Source organism: Nothobranchius furzeri, chromosome 9 (assembly GCF_043380555.1).
Source record: "Nothobranchius furzeri strain GRZ-AD chromosome 9, NfurGRZ-RIMD1, whole genome shotgun sequence".
NCBI classification, from domain to species: domain Eukaryota; kingdom Metazoa; phylum Chordata; class Actinopteri; order Cyprinodontiformes; family Nothobranchiidae; genus Nothobranchius; species Nothobranchius furzeri.
In genome coordinates this window covers 70,273,092-70,294,417 of record NC_091749.1, presented here as the reverse complement: position 1 = coordinate 70,294,417, position 21,326 = coordinate 70,273,092, and the positions used below count along the sequence as shown (strand labels likewise).

General features: G+C 44.9%; 3 protein-coding genes across 5 annotated transcripts in view; 2 read left to right on the top strand and 1 right to left on the bottom strand.

The window, feature by feature from the left end:
* Nucleotides 1-596: 596 nt before the first annotated feature.
* On the bottom strand, nucleotides 597-9,400 carry lsm14ab (LSM14A mRNA processing body assembly factor b). Its single transcript, XM_015954077.3, has 9 exons — nucleotides 9,098-9,400; nucleotides 8,413-8,576; nucleotides 7,563-7,707; nucleotides 4,960-5,160; nucleotides 3,595-3,675; nucleotides 3,285-3,461; nucleotides 2,928-3,084; nucleotides 1,710-1,953; nucleotides 597-849 (listed from the first exon to the last, which is right to left on the bottom strand). The coding sequence occupies exons 1-9, from the start codon at nucleotides 9,219-9,221 to the stop codon at nucleotides 829-831; spliced, it is 1,314 nt and encodes a 437-aa protein (XP_015809563.2). The 5' UTR covers nucleotides 9,222-9,400; the 3' UTR covers nucleotides 597-828.
* A 354-nt stretch (nucleotides 9,401-9,754) lies between these two features.
* On the top strand, nucleotides 9,755-12,621 carry LOC107382088 (tubulin alpha-1C chain). Its single transcript, XM_054732613.2, has 4 exons — nucleotides 9,755-9,845; nucleotides 10,970-11,192; nucleotides 11,262-11,410; nucleotides 11,509-12,621. The coding sequence occupies exons 1-4, from the start codon at nucleotides 9,843-9,845 to the stop codon at nucleotides 12,487-12,489; spliced, it is 1,356 nt and encodes a 451-aa protein (XP_054588588.1). The 5' UTR covers nucleotides 9,755-9,842; the 3' UTR covers nucleotides 12,490-12,621.
* Nucleotides 12,622-13,453: 832 nt separating this feature from the next.
* Nucleotides 13,454-21,326, top strand: part of LOC107382087 (transcription initiation factor TFIID subunit 4) — a 154,077-nt gene continuing 146,204 nt past the window's right edge. For all 3 annotated transcript variants that reach the window (XM_054732611.2, XM_054732610.2, XM_054732609.2), the window contains exons 1-2: nucleotides 13,454-14,985; nucleotides 20,856-21,010. In XM_054732611.2, the coding sequence (XP_054588586.1) occupies nucleotides 13,611-14,985; nucleotides 20,856-21,010 (1,530 nt within the window). In that variant the 5' untranslated portion in view covers nucleotides 13,454-13,610. The remainder of the gene's footprint in view (nucleotides 14,986-20,855; nucleotides 21,011-21,326) is intronic.

Below are 21,326 nucleotides of genomic sequence, written 5' to 3'. Positions count from 1 at the left end.
AAGACCTCATTTCATCCTTTTCATAGAAGAAAAAACTCCATCTTCGGTGGACGACTCGTGCGCGTCTGCAGTGGTAAACGCTGACAAAGGAAAGTCACGGAAACACAAAAGAACCAAATGAAAATTTATCTTTTCTAAACATTTTTTTGGCAAAACAGCAGAGCGTTGGTCAACCTTGCTAGGAACTGGAAAACTTCCTACAAATGAGCAGATGTGTGTGTTTAGACGCCACATCAGAGCTCTGAGGGCTGAAACTGCAAACGTGAAAGCCACAGCTTCAGAAACCATAGGTGGGAGGTATAAATGTACATTCATTACGAAACAGGTGGACAATTTCAGGTTCTTTATCTGGATTTTTCACTGAAGTCGAACAGATGTTGGGGCGCAACGTGTAAAGTTACTGGACACATGAAGACCAACCGGCGTTTTAATTTGGTGCCAATAAAATATGAGTGAAGAAAGAATAAAGCTATCGATCCCGCTGACGGTGGAAGAGTGCGTCCAGCTCTCAGCGTCAAAGACTTTAGTAGGAAGTGAATCTGACTGATGCAAAAGTACAGAATTACTCCAAAGCTTTGTATTTACAGGTGGTCGTGTCCGTCTGCTGCGTGTTGAACCAAACTTCAAGGAAACGAAACAACAGTCTCAAAGCGGAGCAGAGGGATTGGAGCCGACGCCCCGCTCACGTCAACGGTCCACTGAGGTGCTGGTGTCTGACGCCACGTCTTCATTCTTCCTGTCCAATGCCGAGACAACACAAATCTTCTACACAGAAATAAATTCATGACGAGCGGCTACAACTCTCGGTGGATCCGCCGCCGCGGCGTACTACGCAGCCACCTTGTCCTTCTGTAGAAATCAGAACAAAACCAGTTTAGACTCGTTTATCTGGCTTTCATGCCTCATTTAAAGAGCAAGTCACCCTCAAATCACATTTTTTTTGCTGATAAACTATATAAAGGAGTGTCTAATCGTGCTACAGACACGTGTAGTCAATAATTTGGCACTTCAGTGCATCTTGGTTAAAATTCAAATAGTCTGCCTAAAACTGTCAGTGTTGCGCCGTCGTCAGGTAAAAACTCAGCACCGCATTTGAATTTAAATCTGCCGTCGCTATTGGCTAAGAGGTATGCTATGATGTCATCTGGTACATTATGATGTCATAATGCCATTGTGAGCCTGTGTGTGTGTGTATTTGTTAGCAGCTCTGCCCTCTCGGTCTGCCAGGCAACAGCATTTGTTGCATTTTTCAAACATGAAGTGGGAGTGAAGTAAGTTTCTTGTAGGGGGTGACTTGCTCTTTAAAGAGCAAGTCACTCCAAATCAACATTTTCTTGCTGATAAACGATATAAATGAGTGTCCGATTGTGCTGCAGACAAATGTAGTCAATAACTCGGCACTTTAGTGCATCTTGGTTAAAATTTAAATATTCTGCCTAAAACTGTCAGCGATGCGCTGTCGTCAGGTAAAAACTCAGCACCGCATTTGAATTAAAATCTGCCGTCGCTATTGGCTAAGAGGTATGCTATGATGTAAACTGGTACATTATGATGTCACAATGTCGTGAGTGTGTGTATTTGTTAGCGGCTCCGCCCTCTCGGTCTGCTAGGCAACAGCATTTGTTGCATTTTTCAAACAGGAAGTGGGAGTTGAGTAAGAATCTGGTGGGGGGGTGACTTGCTCTTTAAGGACTAATGATTAAACTCACCCTGTATTCAAAATCAGAGAAGTCGCGGCCTCCTCTGCCGCCTCTAAAACCGGGCGGGGCACCTCTGGGGAGGCCAAACGAACCTCTGCTGATGGGTCTGCCCCGACCCCCGCGGTGCCCGTCATACCCTCTGCCGCGGAACCCTCTGCCACGGAACCCTCCTCTTCCTCGGTGGTACCGGAGAGGGATGCCAAACGTCTCGGCGTTCATCCGTCTCTCCTCGGCCCAGGTCGGCCTGCGATCTCTGACGCACAAACACAATCAGAGAAACGAGGCTTCACTCACGAACATCAAAGCTTTAAACACAACGAGATCAGCCGATGAGCGTCGCGGCTCAGCCGACACCAGAGCACACGACTTCCTCCTTAAAACCGCTCCTCTTTTCTAGCATAAACATCAACAGCAGTGGAGTGTAGCTCTACCGGTGTATCCAGGGAGTCCAGCAGCAGATTTATGTCAAAATAACACGCGATGCAAAGTTTGGAGCCTTTTTAACGTGGCAGTGACCATCACACGGACGGACGACAGATTCTGCAGCCCATTCCCAAACTTCTGATCCAGGAACGATTACAAACAAACAGCTAAAGGTTCATCGGGCTCCTGAATCTGCACTAAAGTTAGACTCAAACTTTCCAAGAACCCACATCAAGGACACTCACACATTTACGACCAGAACACACAAGTTTCGGTCTTAACAGTAAACGCCAGTCCTGGAACGTCTTCACTGGCTCTCCATCACGTCTGGTGTGCGTTTTAAGATCTTGATGTTTGATTTTAAAGCCCTACGCGACCTAGCTCCTCCTTGCCCGTCCGACCTGCTGACTCCCCATGTACCTACTCGTATGTCGAGGTCAGCTGACCGTCTACTGCTTTGCACTCCCTGGCTGGCCTACAAACCACGAGGTGAACGTGCGTTTGTCCACGCCGCCGTCACGCTCTGGAACTCACGGCCCATTACAGTTAGGCTGGCATCCCCTCCGCCTGTTTTTAAATCTTGTTTAAAAACCAACTGTTCTCACTTGGCTTTTAGACATTGATTCATGTTATCCTATTATGATTTTATAGTTTTTATTGTTGTGTTTTACTGTTTTGTTTAAATAGATCCTGCCTGTTCAGCACCTGAGTCAGCTCCCACGCGGTGTCTTAAATTGTGCTATAGAAGTAAAGTTGGTTTGGTAACGTTATCGACAAACATCTGCCGAGCGGTCGAGTCGGTACCTGGCATCCTCACAGGACAGGTTGTCAAAGAAGGACTTGGTCTTGTCGTAGTAACAGCTGTTAATCACAGCCTGGTCTTCCTCGGTCGTCCCCTCGGTGGCCGGATGCTCGGGGTCGGCCGCCTCCTCTCCGTTGAGCGCCTTCTCTGGTTTGTCATCTGTTTATGATGAAGAGTTGGACAGGTTTAATGCGCTGTAACGTTAGCGAACATCGTTTACACAGCTGGGTCAGCAGGGTCAGGACTCGGGAACTCAATCGTTCAACTCCAGGAAGACACGGCCGTGCAGGCGGGTCAGATTAACAAACACTCAGAGCAGAATTAGAACCGTATGAAGGTGCTGCTTGGGTCCGGAGCACCTTTGAGCTTCAGCTTGTTCTGGAGCTCCAGGTCAATCTCGTCTTTGTGAAACTGTGCGTTGGCGGTTTCAAAGTCAAAATCTTCGTCAAACTTCACTGTTCCGTCTTTACGGATGTTTACTCTGCCTCTGCTGCGGTTCCCTCTGCCGCGGCCGCGGCGGGTCGACTGGATCCCGGCTGGAGGAAGGAGAGAACGCAGGTTTAGGCTCTGATGTTTGGGTAAATATCAAACACAAGCTAGTCTTCACTGTGACCTGTTCATTAGAATCTGCTCGCTGCCGCTCCGCGCTACGAATAAAGACGTGCTCACCAATGTGACGCCTGTTAGGGTCCCGGTTTTCAACGGCACCGTGTTCATTCTCCGGCTGGGACGGTTTTGGGACCTCAGGAGCTGAACAACGACACACAGACACATCTTCATCATCAGCAGCAGCGGTTACCGCTGAAGACACGGTGATGTGAACATTCAGACTCCGTAGCTTTGCTTTCATCACAAAATGAGTTTATGCAAATCAGCCTGTCAACAAAACCCTGCGTTGGTGGTGGTCAGAGGGGTCGACGGCGCCAAATGGCAGCCTTGCCTCTGTCAGACCGCCCCAAGGCGGCTGTGGCTACAGAGTAGCTTACCATCACTAGCAGTGTGTGAATGTGAGAGTGCATGCAAGCATCTTTGAGTGTCCTAAACAAGCGCTATATAAGCTTGATGTATTATTAAACTGTGGAAGTTAACGGATAAAACATTTTCTAGAGTAAAACTGAGATTAGTGGACATAAATTCATTCATTTATAACAGAATTTACAAGAATATTTACAGCAAAACTAACAGAATTTCTAAAAGGAAAGCTGAACTTGACCTCCCCACACACGAATATTTTGTAACGTCAGTAATTAATTATCCATCTGTGTTGTTCAGCATCAGCTTCCTTGTTGTAAAACTCACCCCCCCCCCCCCCCCCCGACATGCGCGTCTCCACGTGACCAGGCCGTTTCCAGGAACCTCCCGGGTACCTGGTCAGGAGTAGGTACTAACCTTCGGTTAGCTCATGCTGATTGGTTGTAACACAGCAGGAAATGACATCAGCGGATGTCGAAAACAACCGACATTAGTAAAATAGAGTTGCTGGGGAAGCAGAATGGAAGCAAAAGAAAATAATCACCGATCACACTTGAAGTTTAACGTCCGACACCGGAAAACGTGGCGGAAATCCCCACCGCTGTCACTGAACTCCCCACACTGGAAAAATTGAGGAAGTTCCCCACAACGACTTAACAGAGCTCTGTAAAATACGGCACTTCTTCTGGTCATTGAACGCCTCTTTCTACATCATACAGCAGCCGTCGTCCTCTGAATGGATTAAATTAAATCATGATAAACTTCCATAGAATAAATGTTTTGATGTAAATGTTACTGTGGGAGCTGATCAGTGACATCACTCACTGCCAAAGCGGTCGCGATACGCCGACGTCTGAAAAGTTCTGAAAGGGCTGAATCTGAATGGAGACAACAGCTGAGAGGACTGGAAGACCAATTAGACGTTACCCTGAAGTTCAGCTGATGGTTTCAGTCTGAACATCCCTTAAAAGACCCGACTGGTCGACCTTTCTCTAATTATTTTATCCACATTAAGGAATTCTGGTCCAGTTCCTGACGGTACCACCTTTTATTTATTTTTACCTTTTTTCTGCTCCAGGAGGTCAGGAGGTTTCTGGCTGCTGGAGGAAGCGCTGGCAGGTTTCGGGACCGTCGACCCAACGTGACTCCTTTGACCCACGGGTGCTGCCGGATGACCCGGGGCGGCAGACGATGGCGGGGCCTGAGCTGCCTGCTCCACCGAGGCCTTTTTGGTCAGAGAGTCCAGCTGAGGAGCGGGAACTTCTACAAACAAAAACAACTTCACATGACTCACCGGGTCACAGACACCCAAGGGTGAGACTTGAGAGGTGGGGATGGGCCGATCACCGATACCAATCACATGAAGCACATTATGAGTGCTACAGGCTACATGATCTGAGACTAAAGGAACAATAGCATCACCTTGAATGGCCTGTATTCATTTAGATTTTTTAAATTTTAAAGAAAAAAAGTCTTGCAGCACAATTTGTGTGTTTGTTTTTGACGACGACTTCTAAGCCTCATGTCCACAACCCAGGGTTTAGAGCTGAAAATGTCTCTTGGATGAGAGGTAATAACCAGAAGATTCCAGAAGTTTTCAATTAAATCTCTTGAGATGATCACGCCCAGGACACAACGTAGCTGCTGTCAGTAACAGTCTAACAGATTTAAAACATTAACTCGTTCACTGCCATTGACGACTAAAGTCGTCATTTGCTTGTTTTTACTGTGTGGGCGTCGGACGAGCCCCCGCACCGTGAGAACAAGCATCTCAGCTCTAAAGCCGATCTTCATCCGCGTACGTCACACGTCACGTGTTCAGGAAGCAGAACATCCATGTGTTAGGAGATCGTTTTGGGCCGCTGCTGTAAAAAAAGTGAGGTGCGAACCGGAAAAGCTTCTGCCGATCACAATTCAACAACGGATTATGAAAGAACGGATAACGCTCGAAACGCGCGGATTCTTCCTGATGTAAGAGGTGACTCTCCTCTTTGTTTTGGCGTCGACATCATCCTAGCGCGCAACGTTCTGTGACTCTTAAAAAAACAGTAAAAACGGTGAGAAACGCTGGCAGCGAATGAGTTACAAGATCTAAACACTTGTAAAAGTGCAAGAACGCAAAAAAAAAAATAAATTAATTAAAATATCAAATTTTTGTGTTGTGAGATTTATTATCAATACCATTATTATTACTAATAGTATTTTTATCGTAACGGTTTTAAGAGGCAAGAATACGAGTGTAATGTTATGTGTTAGTTTTATTTTGAAGGGCAGTTCAGTGGGTGGAGAGGGTTGTTTACGGTTCCGGTCAGCGGCTGATGTGCTAAGCTGCTGTTTTGAACAGTTCTGTGGATAAAAGGCGCGGCTTACTGCCAACAGAAGTCTGACTAAAAGACTCCTAAACAGGTAACCCGAGAGCGTCAGAGTCATTGCATTAAAGATTTATTTATTACTCGCAGCGGATGCTAGATGCTAGCGGGCTGAACACGGTGTCGTCCACCACAGAAAGGCATCCAGCACGATGACTTTAGTTAGTTTTCAGGTTAGTTGGTCTGGTTTCTGACGGTCACGCTCATGCAGACGGATGTTGGTTAGTGTAGCTGCGTCTGTTTTATTTCTGCAGGTTAGTAACCAAAAAGTTTTCTCCCAGTTTAAAAGTTGAATTTACCATAAACCCAGGTCACCCTGGTTCATGAAACAGAATAAAGTTCAGCAGAACGTCTACAGGCTGACAGCTAAACTATATTATAACGTTTCTTTGACTGTTCTGAGCTCCTCCGTGTGCAGCAGTAGAGCCCAACCAGACCCAAAGACTGAAACCGGAATGACCCGAGCACTTTCAGCCCAAACCCGGATCGCCAGAGACATCATAGTCTACATTTTAGCGTTTCTTCACCACCATGGATGAATGATGACGCTTCCACTGTTTCATCTGAGGTGCGTCACCTCGCTGCTTAGTGATAGCAACGATGCGATGTTTAGACAGTGACTCGTCTCAGAAACATTTAATAAACCGTCAGAATTGTTTAGAAAACCATCACAGATTTTAGAGTGTTTCTGTTGCTTTGACACGTTTGTAGCTGTTTACAGAGAGGTGAGGACACGGAGCATTTTCCCAGCTGCAGCCAGGTGCCGCTAAGGGCAAAAAAGTATTCTGCCTGGTACTTTCAGCGCTGCACAAATGTTACATAAATGTAAAAAATGTAGCTTAGCTTGACTTCTGTAAAGTTTTCGGTGCCACCGGGCAGCAGCAGAGATGATCCCTGAAAAAGGTCCACGACACGACGCCGTAGTTTTCAGGAAGAGGCGGACGTGTTTCCCAGATAATGCATCAGTCCAAGCAAGGCAATTTCTCTCTTTTTATTCTGTTTTAGCAGCCATTAACAGAGCACTGTGCATTGTTGTGTGCACCAGTGATATTCGGTCCACGGGGAAGTCATGCAATGACAAAGGTTCCGCCTTGCTTGAAATCCAAGCGTCATTTTTTTCTAATTAATTAATCATAACGCGTTAAAGTCCCACCCCCTAGTTAAAACCTGGCATGTACAGAGCATAGTATTTTAAAATTACATGTATTATTTAATTATTTCAATGATAAGCAACTAAGAAATTGTTTTACTAAAAAGAACATAAACAAATATGTATATTTTTTTATTTTAACTTGCCTCCAGCTTGTCCGAACTGCTGCGGTCCAACGGGCGTGACACCGAACTGACTGTATGGTGGAACAGGTGCACGGCTGAATGGTGCATAGGACCCGGGAGCCTGGAACGACGGTGCAGACGCAGCATTCGTGGATCCAATCGATGACTAGAAAAAGAAAGCCATCTGTAAAAATGACTGAGCTATTTTTTTGACTAAATTATGTAAAAACAAAAATAAAACACAGGTTGCGACAGTCACTGTAGCAGCTGATGTTATGCAATTTTTTTAAAATAAAAAGCAATTATGACATTTTTGAAAACTGAGTAGTTGTAGTGTTGCTCAAAAAATTTATTTTGTGTGTTTAAACAAATCACAAAGTTGGCTTTTTGTTGTTTTTAGTTTGCCAAAATATAAAACCTGTACAGGTGATCTGATAAATATTAAGTTTACACCGACAGGTGAACCTGCTCTAGAGGTCTTCGCTGTAACGGGACACACCTGTGTCACTTCAAGCTCAAAGGGATGTTACAGCAAATACCTTCAGTGTCTTGGTTAACACATGATACGTTCACCATGTTAGTGATGGTTGCAGCAAAACATCCGATTTAATTCAACACTTTCAGCCAAACCAGGTAAAATACTGACTTCTCAGCATGGCCAATACACAGGTGTTGCAAATCTAATCTAATCCCAATGAAACTGCAGCACTACTCCAGTAAGCCATTCGACTGTTTATTATATGAGTAATGACATTACCGTGAAAAGAAAATCACTAACCTTCTGCTTTTACAGTTTATCACCATAACACACACACACACACACACACACACACACACACACACACACACACACACACACACACACACACACCTGAACTATGGCGGGGTCCTGAGGAAGTGCACTAGGAGCTTTAGGTGGCTCACAAACGGTTAGGTCTTTAATATCACTTCCTCTGAAGATGATGTACTCAAACACTTCATCCCGAGGAGGAATGGGCCTGTCTGTGGGACGGTCCTCGGTGCCGAAAGAACGGACTGTTAGGAAGGGAGCAGAAAAAAAAGTTTTCACTTGTTTAGCTTGAACACAATTCACAAAAGCATTAAAGAGCAGATGTTAGCCAAGGAGGTTTATCAATCTTTTTAGCTTGAACAAAGCGCAATGATCTCATGTAAGCATGTTTGAAACAGCGCTCATGCAGACATGTCTTTGAATTACTAAAAGGTGGGAAAGTAAGTGGTGCCAGTTAAAAAAACACGGATTAAAAATAAGCCCTTCACTATTATTTAAAAAACACCGAATCAATATTTGTTACCTTAAAACGTGTAGTACAGAAAAACATAACAGCTTTTAATTCTACGACTTTTATGTTGTTGGATTTACAGATTAAGTCAAAAACTAAGTAAACAAAGGACCCCCGAGTGAAGGCTATAGAGTTTAGCCTACAGACGGCTAAAAGCTACCAGCTAACTGCGTTGGAAGCTATTTAAAAAATCTGAAATATTTGATAAAACTAAAATTTTACAGCTGTAATCACTATATTACTGGCTACACTTACCTTTAGCAAGAGCTACTGTCGAATTTTCAGTGTCAATTGTGTACAAAATTCCTTCATAGCGGATCTCGGCCTTTGAGATTAGGCTAATTTTGCTGCCGATGTACGGCGTCCCTCCGCCGCTCATGTTTACCCGCTACTTTTACCAACGAACTTGCTTCCACAAAATGTATTTACTGTTAAACGAGAGATCGAATATTTAGCTTTAAAAAACGTGGGGTTTACGGCTACATAACCATAAAGTAAGCTACTCCCCACATTCGAGCGTTCCGTGATTTTTAACTCGACATGGCCGATTTCATTTTCTTTCCCCCCGCCGCGGAGGATGCTGGGGGCTGTAGTTTCCGCTCAAAGTCCTTCCCATAGACTGTACATACACAGGTACGTACGACAGAGAGTCCTTCCTCTGTCGTACGTACCCTTTGTTGGTACCCGTCGACATTAATATTGGTACCACTGTGGATCATGCGTAACTACACTGATCGGATAAAGATTTTAACCTCAGATATACCTCAAAACAACATTTTGTATTTCAATTATATAGACGTTATCCCTGATGGAAGAAAATATAAATATTAAAATCAGCGTTTCAATTTTAATGTGTTTGCAGCCAGTGGTACAGTCCACCCTCTCTAAAGTTAATGGAACAATCCTCTGTATAAAAAAGGCGCGCGAGCGTTAAAGTTTCTGGACGCCAGCTAGAAATTTCTATTCGTTTAGCAGATTTCTTCTTAACTTTCGACCGAAAATGGTAAGAATCTTCATTAACTTTACGAGTTTAAATGCCAAGTTTAGTTTTGTTTAGTAGAGGGATGAAAACTAAAGTTTAACCCTCTGAGAGGCTGGTGATTTGCAACGTTAAAACCTACCTATGTAGTTACTCCACATACATATTTCATGAGCATTTTTAAACTCAGAAGTACGCCTGAAGGACTTAGTTGTTTGTTCTTTTATCAAAACTTAATTTGAGCCTGAGAGGGTTAAATCATTTTTTTTTCTGTTGAGAGCTTTTGGTTGACCACAGGACAGAAAATATCTGCTGGCTACCAAAGTCCGTTTTGACGGTTTTTAACGTTCTGTGTTCACTGGGATAGCTTATCACTGCATATAACGTTTTTTTTTTTTTTTGCAGTTTAAAAGATATTTGGATTTTTGTCTAACTGCTCTCATCACATGATCTATCTGGCCGTTTAACACATATCCCTATTTTTTTCAGCGTAGATAGTTGGCATGAATTTACAATTTTTAATCATGTAAACTATTTTCCCTCTTAACTGCTTATAAGTATTTTTTAGCAGTTTAAAATCTATTCAATTGTTGCCTAACCTCTCTTTCCCGCCCTTCGCATCACGTGATCTATCTGGCCGTTTAACCCCCAGAGACCCACGGTTGTAATATTACAACATCAGATTTAAGTCTACAAAAATAAAACTTCCCCGTTTTTTTTTCTTTTTAAAACCACATTTACATTGCTAATAGGTCCTATTGTTCAGTTCTGCAACACTATTGGCTGTTAAAATGTGTAAATAGGCCCGTTTATCTGGCCTCCTAGAACAACATGTGAAAGGTTAAAAAAAGATTTTGCAGTTGTTTTCTACATTTGGGTTTCTGGGGGTTAAAACGTTTAGCTCATATCCCAATTTTCACGGTGGATAGTTGGCATACATTTACAATTTTTAATCATGTATTTCCCTCTTAACTGCATATAAGTTTTTTTTAGCAGTTTAAAAGCTATTTGGATTTTTGTCTTAACCGCTCTTCGCGTCACGTGATTTATCTGGCCTAGCACATATCCCTAATTTTTTTTTTCAAGCATAGGAAGTTAGCATGAATTTACAATTTTTAATCATGTAAATTATTTTCCCTCTTTCCCAGCGTGAGTGCATCTCTGTTCATGTTGGTCAGGCAGGGGTTCAAATCGGTAATGCTTGCTGGGAGCTTTACTGCTTGGAACATGGGATCCAGCCAGATGGGCAGATGCCTTCTGACAAACTCATTGGAGGTGGAGGCGACTCTTTTAACACTTTTTTTAGCGAGACTGGGTCTGGAAAACACATCCCTAGAGCGGTTTATGTGGACCTTGAGCCCACCGTTATTGGTAAGTATATTCTGTTCTGTTCTCACCCGTTTCTGCAGTGGCAGGTCTTAAATGGGTATTTCTCTTCAGATGAGGTGCGCACTGGAACATACCGCCAACTGTTCCACCCTGAACAGCTGATCACCGGGAAGGAGGATGCTGCTAACAACTATGCTCGTGGGCATTACACCATCGGGAAGGAGATGGTCGACCTGGTTTTAGACCGGATTCGCAAATTGGTGAGCATACATTAAAACATGATAAATTTTCAACCATATAAGTTGACGTGTTTTTCCTGAAAAAGTGTAATTTATGGCATTTGATTGTGTTTTCTCAGGCTGACCAATGCACAGCGCTTCAGGGTTTCTTGATTTTCCACAGTTTCGGAGGAGGCACTGGTTCAGGTTTCACCTCCCTGCTGATGGAGCGCTTGTCCGTTGACTATGGCAAAAAGTCAAAGTTGGAGTTCTCAATCTACCCAGCTCCTCAAGTGTCCACAGCTGTGGTGGAGCCCTACAATGCCATTTTGACCACTCACACCACCTTGGAGCATTCCGACTGCGCCTTCATGGTAGACAATGAAGCTATCTATGACATCTGCCGCCGTAACCTTGATATTGAGCGCCCAACCTACACCAACCTCAACAGGCTCATAAGCCAGATTGTGTCCTCTGTTACTGCCTCTCTTCGGTTTGACGGAGCCCTTAATGTTGATCTGACAGAGTTCCAAACTAACTTGGTGCCGTATCCACGTATCCACTTCCCCCTGGCCACCTATGCCCCGGTCATCTCTGCTGAGAAGGCTTACCACGAGCAGCTCACAGTGGCTGAGATCACAACTGCCTGTTTTGAGCCAGCCAATCAGATGGTGAAATGCGACCCTCGGCATGGTAAGTACATGGCCTGCTGCCTGCTGTATCGTGGAGACGTAGTTCCCAAAGATGTCAATGCTGCCATTGCCACCATCAAGACCAAGCGCACTATCCACTTTGTGGACTGGTGTCCCACTGGTTTCAAGGTTGGCATCAACTACCAGCCCCCCACTGTGGTCCCTGGAGGAGACCTGGCCAAGGTGCAAAGGGCAGTGTGCATGCTGAGCAACACCACCGCCATTGCTGAGGCCTGGGCTCGACTTGACCACAAGTTCGACCTTATGTATGCGAAACGCGCATTCGTACACTGGTATGTGGGTGAAGGCATGGAGGAAGGGGAATTTTCTGAGGCCCGAGAGGACATGGCTGCACTGGAAAAAGATTATGAGGAGGTGGGAGTTGACTCCCTTGATGTGTACGGTGAGGAAGAGGAGGAAGAGTATTAGATTTACCTGTTTTCCTTCGTTAATGGCCAGGACCTCCCTAGCCTGTAAGTGCTATTAGACTTACCTGTTTAAGTGCTCCTTAGTGCTATTAGACTTACCTGTTTAGACTTACCTGTTTAAGTGCTATTAGACTTGCCTGTTTAAGTGCTCCTTAGTGCTATTAGACTTACCTGTTTAGACCTACCTGTTTAAGTGCTATTAGACTTACCTGTTTAAGTGCTATTAGACTTACCTGTTTAAGTGCTCCTTAGTACTATTAGACTTACCTGTTTAGACTTACCTGTTTAAGTGCTCCTTAGTACTATTAGACTTACCTGTTTAGACTTACCTGTTTAAGTGCTATTAGACTTACCTGTTTAAGTGCTCCTTAGTGCTATTAGACTTACCTGTTTAGACTTACCTGTTTAAGTGTTCCTTAAAGTATTTGGTTCCTAGTAAAATAAAGTCCCAACTCTTATTTTTTTGTTTTTATTATTGCACCTACATCAGCTGTAGTCATTTGAGCCGAGTGCATGTGTTCAACATTTTTATTGCAATAGGTTTCAGAAGATGCCCACACACTAATGAATGTCTACTGTAATGAATTGGATTTTTATTATCTGAAGCTGAAGCCAAACATGGAACTGTTATGTGTATCTTGCTAAACCTGAATGGTGAAATGTGCTAGATGACTGAATTTGGACTGGTAAAGGTGAAAAGTTTTAAAACATCCATGCTGTGGTCAGAAAGCAAACTGACGGAGCTAAAAAACTTTATTTCTGTTTGGACACTAAAGAATGACTAGACTAGATCATTCATTAAACTTGGCATAATTTTGATTTTTATCTGAAATAGCGCCACCTACAGGCGTCTCGATGTATAAAGACTGATGGTAGCTAATAAGTCATGGATTTTTTATCTAACTTTTACAGTAGGAGATTTTAGAGACCGAATTAAAACAAAATGGCTCCGTTAAAATCAGGAAAAACGTATTTTACTTTTTTACTTGGTGTGCTCCACGGATGATCTTCCGTTCACTCCCCCTCTCCTAAACTACTTTAATGACGTCAGATTCATTCCCAGAATGCCTAGTAACACGCAGGCGCAGAGTGGTGAGGTATAAGGCAGCTCTGTGATCAGAGATGGCGGGCGACTCAGACCCCCTGGAAGATATGCTCTTTTCAGAGGTGGATGAAAAAGCTGTCAGCGACCTCGTGGGCTCGTTAGAGTCACAGCTTAGTGGACAAAGCAGCTCAGCAGGTAAAGCTGACGGTAACGGAGGCGCTGGCTCTGCGGACCCGGCTAACCATCACTTAGGAAAACCGCCACCAGCTCCACTGAGCACAACAACACTAGAACAACAACAAGGACAGCTTAATAAACCTGAGATGCGCCAGGAAATGAACTCCAAAGACGCTAGTCCGGATAAAACTGTCACAGCTCCTTCACCGGCCTCTGCTACTGTTTTTGGAGAGGCTCCCACCACTTCAGTGAACGTTGCTAGCAGCGGTTCTCAATCACATGGAGCATCCGTCACAGCAGTGACCGCGTCTGGTGGGTCAACTTTGGCATCACCGCCACACGACAGCATCAGCACCGCATCCAGCCGCAGCCCGAAGGCTGCCCCGAGCACAGGTGAGACGTCTGTGGAGAAAAACACGCCGAGGAAACGCACAGCGGCACCGAGGAGGAGCGCTTCGGCTCGGCTAAAGAGTTTGAACGGCGCAGCTATAACGACGAGGCGGAATAGCAACACGGCGGTGGGCGAGAACGTCAGCTCGCCGGATACAACTCCATCAAACTCCACCAGACCGGTCACATCCTCCATCAACACATCGACTTTCACGCTGTCCAACGCAAGCCTCCCTGTGGGTCAGGCTGCCATTGCTCTGGACCGGGGGACGCCCACCATCGCTTTACACAGACTCCCCAGTCACATAGTAGCCAGTATAGCCCAGAACGGCAACGGGACCACGGTCTCGGCCCTGGCCCAGCAGGGGGCTCGTCCGGGAGCCACCATCTCCTCTGCTTCCCAGGAGGAGCACAGCAAATCCACCACGGATACTGGGGCTTCCAACGCAGACGACTGTCAGTCCAAAATTGTAATGTCCAGCCAGTCCGGTAGTGTTAGCTCGGTGATAAACTCTGTGTCCTCGGCTTCCTCTGCTGCTGTCACACCAGCAACAACCTCAACAGCAGCTCCAACCACCACCACTACTACCACCACCACCACCGTGAGCCCGCCTCTGATCCCTGCCTCAACACCTGCCACATGTGTGGCAGGTTTGGCAACCACGTCAGCATGTGGACCATCTCAGACCATATCTGTCACCACCACCATCAGCATGGTCAGACCCACAGCCCCCTCTCCCACAGCTGTTGCAGCCACCTCTGCACAGACTCAACCCCGTCCTGGACTTGCAGTGCCTCAAAGGATTGTAGCCCCCCAGCTGATTGTCAGACCTTCCCAGCAGCAGGCTACCATTCAGCTGCCCCCTGGCTTTACCATCCCAGCTGGTAAGGTTTGCAGGAAGGGTAGGAACACAGTGAGGAGGTGCTGGTTCCACACATGTAATAATAACAAAGTGAGATGCTCCTGGTTCTGATGGCTGGTGTAGGGTTTGTGGTCTAGAAGCCCTCCAGATGTTTTGATTTCTTATTAAATGTATAAATATTCATGGCCTGTCTATTCAGCGCTGTAAGTTTGATCCTGACAGGCCTCATGAAAAGTCATTTTTACTTTTCTGGTGGATCAAATATTCTGCATAAATTAATCGATTTTCACCAAAAGATTTGATCAGATTAGTTACAGAAACTGATAAATGCAGCAGTAAACTGACTTGAAGTCATGTTCGATTCGTGCCTTCTCCAACAGACTAAGTTCAAGATTTTCATCCATTCATTTAAGAGTTTGGAGTCGTGTCGGGTATCTCCTGGGATAGTTTGTTAGTTCATCAGAGACACACGAGACCAGCTCTTGCTTATGTTTATGTTTTTTCTTTTTAGCAGACACTTTTATCCAAAGCGACTTACAATTTATAACCTATAGGGCGTGTTGTGATCTGTGGGGGAAACCGGAGTACCCGGAGGAAACCCACGCATGCATGGGGAGAACACGCAACTCCAAGCAGAAAGGCTGCAGCCGAGTTTGGAACCTGCAACCTTCGTGCTGCGAGGCAACAGTGGTAACCACTGCGCCACCATGCAGCCCACACTCTTGCTCACACTCTTACCAAAAAGTCAAAGTAGGATTTTTATTTAACAACAAATCTACATTTTGTGGAGATAAAACATCATCCTTGCAGAATAGTCGGTGGTAGAGCTTACTGTTGCTGTCAGCCAATCAGAGGAGAGATTTCCAAATATCAGGAAATAAGACTCCAAAATCTGCCGTCTGAAGCTCAGCTGTGATGTGGGTAATTGCTAGTTCCTGGAAATGGTGCACCGGTATCCCCCCCCCCCCCCCCCCCCGCAAATGTATGGAAGTGCACCACACCTTTTAATACTCAACATCTTTGTTTGTAACTATCTCGTCTAAAATGGTGGGTGGGCTTTAGAGCTACATTTTTTTTAGTACATTTGGGAATTTTCTTCTGTTTTTACTTTGAAAATTAAATTTCTCGTCTTCTAAATGGAAAGTGGTTGCACAGGACAACGGCGTATCCTTTTCCTGGCCCTTATACTGCTGCATTATTAAACTACGATAACCTTGGTTGCTCCTCTTGTGCAGAATATTGAAAATGAGCAGGTGATAACTGTGGTCGGTGGTTAGAAGGGAATCTGTGCTGCCCTTGAATGCAGCTCCGAGTCATCTGACCTCACTAATAATGGCTTGGTCCAAGTAACAGAAGATGCAGCTAACCTGAATTTATGTCATTTCATCTTGACCCGACCGTGCTTCTGTAATAAAGGTCCCAGCTCATAATGCAGGCCTATTCCCAGCTGGTCTCGTGCGCCCCAGGGCAGCTGTGGCTACATTGTAGTTCATCCCCATCAGTGTGTGAATGTGTGTGTGAATGGGTGAATGACTGATTGTGTTGTAAAGCGCCTTGGGGGGTTCCAGGACTCTAGAAGGCGCTATATCAAATACAGGCCATTTACCATATTCAATTACTTTCCCTACTGGGCCAGATTTCAAATTCGTGAATCAGCTTTGGGCCGGATACCCAAATCTTTATTATATATTTTACGGATAACCTTTAAATATTAAATTTTAATATTTGATATTACCTCTACCACTAATACAACGACAAAAAAAGCAATGCACAATGTCTTTTATTGCTTTAATGATCTGTATTAATTTACCAGCTGCAGAGCTGGTAATACAAACATTTGTTTTATTAACCTCCAATAACTCATTCGCAGCTACTAAATAAACATTTACAATAACCATAGCTCGACCGTTATTCTTGCAACTTTAGTGCGAGAGGTGGCACTTTTTGTTTTGAACAAGAAAAGGAATATTTGGCTCATAGGAGCTGAGTGCAATACGCAGACAGTAGTGCAGAAAGGATTCAGTGAGAGAGGAGCGCAGGTTTGTTTTGATTGCATTCATATGGGAAAAGCTGGATTCACAAATATAGGTGGATCCAAACATACTGAGAACAGTCGCAGCTACATTCCTGAGGTTTGGGAACTGATGGGCATTGATCTGACTCCAAAACTTAGCGGGGCCATGTGTGCGCAGCTCTTGTGGCATCGTAAGTGATGACTGCATGTCCACCAACTCCAGCAGGAACTGTCCCTCATCGATAGAAGAGACCACTTTCTTAGCTTTGATAGACAATGTTTCCTCAGCGATGGCAGCAAATGGATCTTTCGTTTATTGCATCGCCGCTGCAGGAAGTGACAGATCCTCCAGGCGACTGGCGAAGTTGTCCTTCAGTTTCGCGACTAAACCAGTCATTTCTGCCGTGACTTTCGGAGGAGAGGTGGCTTTACGGAGTGTGGGGAAAATGAAGCATTCTTTCACCAATCAAGTCAGTTGCGAACATGTTTAGTTTTGCCTGATAGGCGCTTGTTTGCTCCACAAGCTGGGCTGGGTCATTGCTGGGTCACTGCTAACATAGACATGAATATGTAGAAGCCACACTATGGCAGCTCCAATAGACCGCACCAGTCCACGGGGCGTCTACGTATATATGTCCGTGATTGCTAAAATGGTGTTGTGTTCAAGTGCAATATCAGTGTGGGAATTTAGAAACTTGCATGCCACAACAGTTTTTCAACAGTTTTTTTCCGTTGGTGGTTGGGGGGATTGGGTGAGGTGGGCCAGCTGGGTAGGGCCCGCGGGCCGGATGTGGCCCGCCATTTGAACAGGCCTGTCATAATGAAAGCAGTGGTCATGTTCCTGCAACCTAGACACCTGAAATGTTGTTTACAATGTAGAGTAGTTTGATTATTAGGTTGTCAGGTAGATTCATATAAAAAGGAAACTTTTTCAGATGATTGACAAAAATAAATTAAACATATCGGGGGTTCTAGAATTCAAACCCACATTTACCTTGTTGTTGTTGGACATAGGAAGGCAGCTTGGGGAGTCCAGATGTACCAACAAATCTCCTCCCTTAAACTAGCAAGGCAGCTTTATTTACTTAGCACGTTTCATACACAGAGGCAATTTAATGAGTTCCATTAGCAAGATCAGCATTTAAATCAACATGACAGAAAATACAAAAAAATAAATGAAAAGAAACCAATTTATAGTTCAAGGGTGAGCAAATACAGTGCAGAAAAGCGACGCACCGATATGAAAATGTATCGCCAAAAACGATATCCGATATTAATCTCACTGTAATGTCCGATAACCAATCTTTGCCAATACCGATCTGCTGAGATTAATGCTTCTAGAATCAGCAGATTTTTTGTATAGAATGAAAATGATTAAAGCTGAATTTACATTATTATTCACACACACCACACACATTTAAGCTCTGTTCATTGAGCTCCACTGGCTACCGCTAGCAGCACGCATCAAATTCAAATAGCTAACACTAGCATACAAAGTCCGAGATGGTACGGCTCCCATCTACCTGAATCCTCTTGCAAAGGCTTACGTCTCGGCCCGGCCGCTCCGGTCATCACAGGATGGTCGGCTAGCAGTGCCTACACCACGCTCAGGACAGTCCAGACTCTTCTCATGCATCATTCCACAAATGTGGAATGACCTTCCAAGCACTACCAGAACAGCAGCTTCCTTTTCTATTTTCAAGAAACTCCTGAAGACCCTGCTCTTCAGAGAGCATCTTCTAAACTAGCACCCTCCCTGCACCCCCCCCCCCCCCCTACTGTCCACTCCTTGTTCCCCCCTGTCCATGATTGATGTCAAGTTGTTGTTGTTATTGTTGTTGTTAGCCTCAAGGTCAATTATCACTTGTAAGTCGCTTTGGACAAATGCGTCTGCTAAATACATAAACATAAGCTAGTCATATGACTAACCCCCCCACCCCCACCCCCACCCAGAGGCTGATGAATACATGAGGGCTTTTAATTTTGATCTAAACGTTTCTACAGTTGGGACACATTTGAGGTCACGAGGAAGCTGATTCCATCTGTGAGCAGCATAGCAGCTAAAAGCAGCTTCACCCTGTTTGGTTCTGACCCGGTTCTACCAGCTGACCCAGAGCCCTGCTGGGCTACAGGAAGGAGATCCAACATGTATTCAGGCCCCATACCACTGAGTGATTTATAAACTAGTAGAAGCACTTTAAAATGGATTCTGTAGTTTACTGGTAACCAGCGATTTAGAACAGGAGTGATGTGCTTAGCTCTCATGGTTCCTGTTAAGACTCCAGCAGCAGCGTTCTGAATAAGCTGCAGTTGCTTCACAGCTTTTTTGGCAAGCCCAGTCAAAAGATCATTGCAATAGTCCAGCCTGCTGGAGGTGAACGCATGAATGAGTTTCTCTGGGTCTTGAAATGAGACCTCTGAGTCTTGCCATTTGATGAAGATAAGACGCTGATCTAGTTATGGCCTTAATGTGAGCAGTGACGCTCAGGTCTGAATCAGTTATGACACCAAGATTTCTAACCTGGGTCTTTGTCTTTATTCCTCTGGAGCCAAGCTGAGCAGTAACCTCCATCCTGTCCTTATTTCCAAAGACAATACATCCAGTCTTCTCTGTGTTTAACTGGAGGAGGTTTGACTGCATCCAGTCATTAACTTGTTCCAAACACTGACAGAGTGAGTCTAGAGGACCACAGTGACTAGGTGACAGAGCTAGGTAGATCTGGGTGTCATCTGCATAACTATGATAGGCAATAGTGCTGTTGTGTGGGACCATGTTGAGATTGAAGAGCAGTGGTCCAAGAATTGAGCCTTGGGGGATCCCACATGTCATGGTGATCAGATTCCATTTGTGATCACCAATAGAAACAACATACCCCCTGCCTTAAAAATAGGATTGGAACCAACTTTGGAATGTGCCTGAAAGTCCCACCCGGGTTGCGGGCCTATCAAGAAGGATGTTGTGGTCCATAAAGTCAAAAGCTGCTCCGAGATTGAGCATCATCAGGACAGACGTTCTGCCTGAATCTGCATTTAGATGAAAATAATTTAATACCTTAATCAGTGCACATCCTAACCCACCGTTGGCTATATATAGCCGTTGGTCACAGCAATGCTAACCGCGGAGCAATGCTAGCCCGAACAGGCATATTAGTGCAGAGCATGAAAATGTTAGAAAGTATAACTCTACATCAACAACCTACTGGAGAGACTGAATACTTCACAGTTAGGGGACCTCACGAAATCACTCCGATGGACAAAAATGGTTATCCATCATTTCTGCGGTTTGTAACCATTTTTAGGTGCAGCTTATTTTTCTGTGGTCAACCTTCACATCGATAGTCTCGCATTATCTTCAGTAAAGTCTGGGATTTGTAGTTGGATATTTGTCACTCTTTCCAAAACCACCTAAACATCAGGAAACGGCATTAGTTAGGCCAGTGGTTCCCAAACTTATTTAGCCGCTCACCCCCTTCTATGTCCCGACCATGTCGACGCACCCCCCAGCCCCCACATCAGGGCATGGCTATATATATATATATAGTTGGCGCATTGTTATTATGAAGCTAGGGCACATGCGGAGGACACACACACACACGCGCGCACAAAAATATACTTGTTTTCAATGACATTTATTGTGCCCACTTACTTTTTCTTAGGCCCACCCACAAATGAGTTTCTGGCTACGCTAACGGTGACATATGACAGACTTCTCTGAGCTCCGCAGCCATTACACTTTTCACGTCGCGCACCCCCTAGCGGCAGCTCGCGCACCCCCGGGGGTGCGCGCACCACACTTAGGGAATCTCTGAGTTAGGCCACCAGCCGTGGAAATGATGTATTTGTGCCTTCACTAATTCTTGTTCGTTGCTGGTCATCAGGGATGGTGTTGATGCGAACCGAGGTGGGACAACTGGTCATGGTTCCTCAGCAGGCTTTTGCCCAAGGTCAAGCTCCAGCTCAGGCTCAGAACAACATCTCACTGCGACCTGCAGGCCCTACCAGCGGGGTGGCCTTCAGAGTGACGACTCCACAGGTGAGAAGCTGTGATTCAGTCAGACATGAATTAATAAGGTGATGATCTGGTGGTCCTTGTTTTGGCTGGAGCATCCTTTTGATTATTACATGTCATGTATGTAACAGATGAGAAATCATGTGATTGGAACATGCCACATTGCTTTCATGCGCATGCACGCTTGTCTGTCTCTTAGCAAAATATTTCATGACCCACCGAGCAGATTTCAAAGAGCAGGTTTGCTTAGACACCATTTTTACCGCTTATTTTTGAAAATGATCAGACACTGTTGAGTGTCACGTGCAGCCTGAATGTGAAAATAGTCTTCTATCCCCAT